The following is a 5,195-nucleotide window of genomic DNA, read 5'->3' as shown; positions in this document are numbered from 1 at the left end:
AAATAAGCGTACTTAAAATAAAGCCAACCTGGTTTTTGATATAGACCACCTTCAGTTGTGATAACAGCTATCATCAATCTGCTCGAAGCTTTAGCGGACTGTAAAATCTGAGTTTAGGCGAGAAATGTGAAGCTGTTGCACAACAATGTAGTGGTAAGGTAATCTGGGCATTGGAAGGGGTTTGCATTGCCCAAGGGTTTAAAGGTCCAATGTGGAATTTTTTGTAGGATCTTTTGATAGAAACGCAATATAATATACATAACTATGTCTTCAGATGTGTATAAAGACCTCACATAATGAAGCGCTATGTTATCACCTTAGAATGAGCTATTTCCATCTACACACACCGCGGGTCCCCTTACATGGAATTCGCCATGTTGTTTCTACAGTAGCCCTAAACGGACAAACTGCTCTACAGAGCGCGTTTCGTAAATAGGTTATCTCTTTTTGGCAAAGGAGCAAAAAAGTGATCTTAGTCCTGTGTCAGCCGGCGTAGTACTTTGAAAAGGAGGGGTGAGGGGGTGGAGTGAGCTGCTGGTTGCAATTCAACCTCACAGCTAGATGCTGCCACATTTCATACACTGGACCTTTAAAAAGAGGATGGTGCGTTACGGAGGACAAACGTAAAAGTTTGTAAAAGTAATGATCTGTCATGTGACCAAAATGAGAAGACATGCTGCAACGTACTGTGATGTAGATGAGGCAATGAGGCAAAAAAAGTTTCTATTTTTGGACTGCACAAGTTATTTTGCAAGTTATAAGTATTTTGTTTGTAACTAAATTAATATTTGGCTACAAATAAATAAACTGAACAAACATGACGTTCACTTTTTTATTTTAATTAAGGATGCAAATGTGTAAAACAACCGTACAATCAGTAGAATGTACTCCCAAAGCATACTGAAACACCGAAACAAAAAATACAATTCATAAAGAAAAACCAAATTCATTTTCAGTTAAAGAACAAACAACAATCCCAAACCAGCACTAAAATGGCCATAGCCCATGACAATTGAGTTGCAGTTAAAAAAATATTTAAAAACATTCCTCAAGTCACTGGTCATCCAACACACCATGGTTTAAAAACGCAGAAACACGTAAATGCGTTTCAGCTGGGACCGGACTGGAAGTGGCATTCGGCTACTTCAAAGAACCATCACACATTCATGCATGATAGCAATGCATATGCATGACTAAAACTGCACTCAAAAAGCAACACTTTACCACCCACTGTTCTGACTAATGCGAAAAGCTTTTTTCCCTGTTGATCAGTCAACTCCGAAGCAGCTCATTCGAGGTCATCCCTGTGCGCAGCGAATCAAGCATCGTGCACCGTTCACAATTAAGAATCGATTTATCTTATGAGGTACGTTACACAAAGCACCTACTTTATAAAAGCCTAAAGCTCTGGGAAATATTTCTTTATCACGTACTGCAACAGACGAGCTGATAAACACATTAACTAGCACAGCCTTATGAAGAATATTGATCGCTGTGATTTGGAAGCTCGATTAGGGTGTTGTTCGGGGTAGCTGATCTCATTTATCAGCGAGCGGATTTCTGGCCCAGTCCATCCACACCAATTTAGCCCCAAAATTCTCCCCCTCTTAGAAGCACTCGTCTGAATAAGAGGCGTGTTGATTCATTTAATCAGTGTCTGAGTCACGGAGGATGGAGGAGAGCAGGGGCCTAAGGCCAGTCTATTGAATTTAAATACAGGCCTGAAGTTTGAACCTGCTCGGGCTCTCCATCTCACTCGCGTTTAGCGTTGCCCTGCTGAACCTCGAGATTACTAGGAGCATTATTGAGATTGTTTTCTCTTTAGACAACTCTAGTGACTGAGAAAATATCTATTTTGTGTTCCCCAACTTTCCTTTTGTTTATCAATGCGGGGCGATTGCAGTATGGATTTTTTCCTGATAGAAACAAATAGACATCTACAATATAAACATTTACAAAGTTACTGTTGTTAATCAAAGGGCTAAACAAAAAAGTTATCAGAAGGTTTATTAGGCACAGCAAATACTATGACTTTGGTCTTAAAACTGACACTAAATATTAAACGTCTGTTGTCTATTAAAGATTCAAACCAAAACACAGAATATTGCAAGTGTTACAGTCAAAGTTTGCATAGGCATAAAGGGGGAAAACCCTAAATCGCAGACATTAATGGGCAAAAAGCCCTTAGTGTGAAATATAAAAAGTTCTTGTAAAATACACTTCAAAAATACAATAGTCAAATCTAGCATAGAAATGTGACGTATGCCTTAAATTCAAAAGTGTGCTCAAAAAACCTCACATGTAAAGATTGAGCAGAATGCATTCATGTGTAAATAATATAACGATTGCTTAACAGATCTTAGTGTACTCGACAGCCTGTGTTTATGGAAAAAAGGCAGATTGGTGACTAAGGTTCAGGAATGCGTTTAATATATACTCGCTAAATCCGACCGATTGTAATAATCTACATTTTAAGTATAATCTATTATGATCTGGTGAAATGGTATAAGGGTCGCTGCTTAAATACTATCCATTGCTTTGAACTCGCTCAGAGCCTGCACGGGGTTGATGTGCTTCTTCTGAGAGGATCGCTTTACTTTGTTGGTCTGGCCATCATCTTGCTTCTCGCGCTTGACCAGCGGCTTCTTCTCGGGAGCTTTCATCCTCCAGGAGACGCCAGGCATGTTGAGATTCTGCATTCCTAGAGTCTTTTGGTATTTGGTGGATGCCACGTATGAGGCTTTCACGGTGGACACCACAGCATTCATCAGATTCTTGGCCGCCTGGATCAGAGACATGGCGCTGTCCACCTGTAAATGAAAAGAGAAGGGCATTTAGCTGCAGTTCGGCATGAAAAATATAACTTAAAGGTCCAGTGTGTCATTTTTTGGAGGATCTATTCACAGAAATGCATATAACATACATAACTGTCTTCAGAGGTGTATTAAAACCTTACATAATGAAGTGTCATTTTTTATTACCTTAGATTTTGCTATTTCTATCTACATACACTGTGGGTCCCCTTACATGGAATTCACCATGTTGTTTCTACAGTAGCCCTAAACGGACAAACTGCTCTACAGAGCGTTTCGTAAATATGTTCTCTCCTTCGGCAAAGAAGCGAAAACATGACAACATCTTAGTCCTGTGTCAGCCACCGTAGTGCTTCGAAAGGGAGGGGGGGGCGTGAGCAGTTGGTTGCAATTCACAACCTCACTGCTAGATGCCGCTAAATTTCATACACTGGACCTTTAATACTCACATCCGCATTAACAAAATTTTCAAGCTAAATCCCCAAACGTTTTTTAAATTCACTATCAGCTATGTTAATTTTAAAAACAATGTTTTTAAACTTGGAAGTAATAAGCCTTAAGAGAAAACATTTGCTTTTCTAAGTGCCCAGGCTATGACAATAAAATGACAATGAGCAAACTTCATAATATATGAGGCCAAATAATTAATGTTTATGAATTACAACTAAACAAATAAAATCGGGTCATAAACAAGAGCTGTAAACAGGCATGCTGTATAGTCTATAGAGCTGTAAACCATAAACAGGAAAAATAAATTAACCGTGATGCACGAGTTGTTCTCAGTGCGGATGTGAAAAGAAGGTCATTTCATTGTACTTCAGACAATACATTTTTTCACCTTGGACACACGAGTCTTAACCCTCTTAGTAAATATAAACACTTACCCCAGACACCACAAGCTCTCCTCCCAGATTCTGCACTTCAGCTTTGACTTTACTGCAGATATTAAGCTGGTGGCAGTACAGGGCGATACGCTGCAGATAAGCCAACAGATCCTGCTTGCACGCTGAATCTGGACACTAAAAAGGCAGGGGGAAAAATAAATAAAATATAAAAAGAGTCAAACATACAAAAATAAGGAAGTGATGGAACAGAACGACCCAGAAGAACCATATAGGAATGACAAAACGTTTACTGATATGGAACCTGACAAGAAACCACAGACGTATACCTAAACTGATATCTAAAGTGAAAACAATGTTAAATATCCAAGTTGTTTTAAGGATCTTTGACTTTTGCCTGTGGATACCCCAGTGCCTCAGCATTCACCTGTCTAGATGCATGTAGTAGTCAAACTCATTCAGTTTCCCATTATGGCAGGTGAGCTGGGCCACCAAAGGCTCACGGCACAACTCTTAACATTTTTCAAGAAAAATAAAACTCTTGTCATATCTTATGTTCTTCGTATTGAATAGATTACAGTCTTTGTTACATGTCGTTTACATGGTAAATACCGCCAGTGTTCCCCCTCATAGTTTGGCAAACTATCAATATTCTCTCCAGTCTCCAAAGTAACAATACCTTTAATGTTTAGAAACCCCGACTCCATATCTTTGCAATGAAATGCTGTAGACAACTAGTACGTGGGGGTGCCTGCTCATAATTACAAAACCAATCTTCCCAACGGTGATTTTATGGTATTTGTGGAGGACTTGGAGAAAAGGCATCTGGCGAAAACGTCACATTTCCAGTATTCGAGTATTTTGAAGAACAGCTTGTTTTCAGATGCATATATAAACCGCTTAGGGGTGTAACGATGTTAACAGATGTCATTTACATTTTACAATGCGAGAAACAGCAATTACAGTTTTTATTTATAATTGTAGTGCAAACTGTAGTTAACACTTCAGTGCTTAGTTAGACGGAAAACTTCTCAAGAGAAAAACGACGCCCATAGATGTAGAGAATTGAAACTAGTCTCATTAAATCCTTCAAAGGTCCAATGTGTTATTTTTTGGAGGATCTGACAGAAATGCAATATAATACACTGTGTCTTCAAAGGTGTATAAAGATCTTGCATAATAAAGGGATATGATTTTACTACCTTAGAATGAGCTATTTTTTATCTACAAACACGGGTCTCCTTGCATGAATTCACCATGTTGTTTCTACAGTAGCCCTGAATGGACAAACTGCTCTACAGAGCGTTTCGTAAATACATTATCTCCTTCGGCAAAGAAGCGAAAACGTGATGACATCTAAGTCTTGTGTCAGCCATCGTAGTGCTTCGAAAGGGAGGGGGGTGTGAGCCGTTGGTCGCAATTCGCAACCTCACCGCTATGTGCCGCTAAATTTCATCAACTGGACCTTTAAATCTTCTTGCGTCTGCATCATCGACGGTTTACAATACCTTACCAACCAACCTTTCAACAACCCACTTAT

General features: G+C 39.2%; 1 protein-coding gene across 1 annotated transcript in view; it reads right to left on the bottom strand.

The window, feature by feature from the left end:
* Window positions 1-818: 818 nt before the first annotated feature.
* Window positions 819-5,195, bottom strand: part of ctnna1 (catenin (cadherin-associated protein), alpha 1) — an 87,032-nt gene continuing 82,655 nt past the window's right edge. Inside the window, exons 17-18 of the mRNA XM_057348971.1 lie at window positions 3,698-3,832; window positions 819-2,810 (exon numbers count right to left, since the gene is read on the bottom strand). Coding sequence (XP_057204954.1) covers window positions 2,520-2,810; window positions 3,698-3,832 — 426 coding nt within the window. The 3' untranslated portion in view covers window positions 819-2,519. The remainder of the gene's footprint in view (window positions 2,811-3,697; window positions 3,833-5,195) is intronic.

The sequence above is a fragment of the Triplophysa rosa genome, linkage group LG13, assembly GCF_024868665.1.
Source record: "Triplophysa rosa linkage group LG13, Trosa_1v2, whole genome shotgun sequence".
Lineage (NCBI taxonomy): Eukaryota > Metazoa > Chordata > Actinopteri > Cypriniformes > Nemacheilidae > Triplophysa > Triplophysa rosa.
The sequence above is the reverse complement of the archived record's forward strand: the minus strand, read 5'-3'. Positions and strand labels throughout refer to the sequence as shown.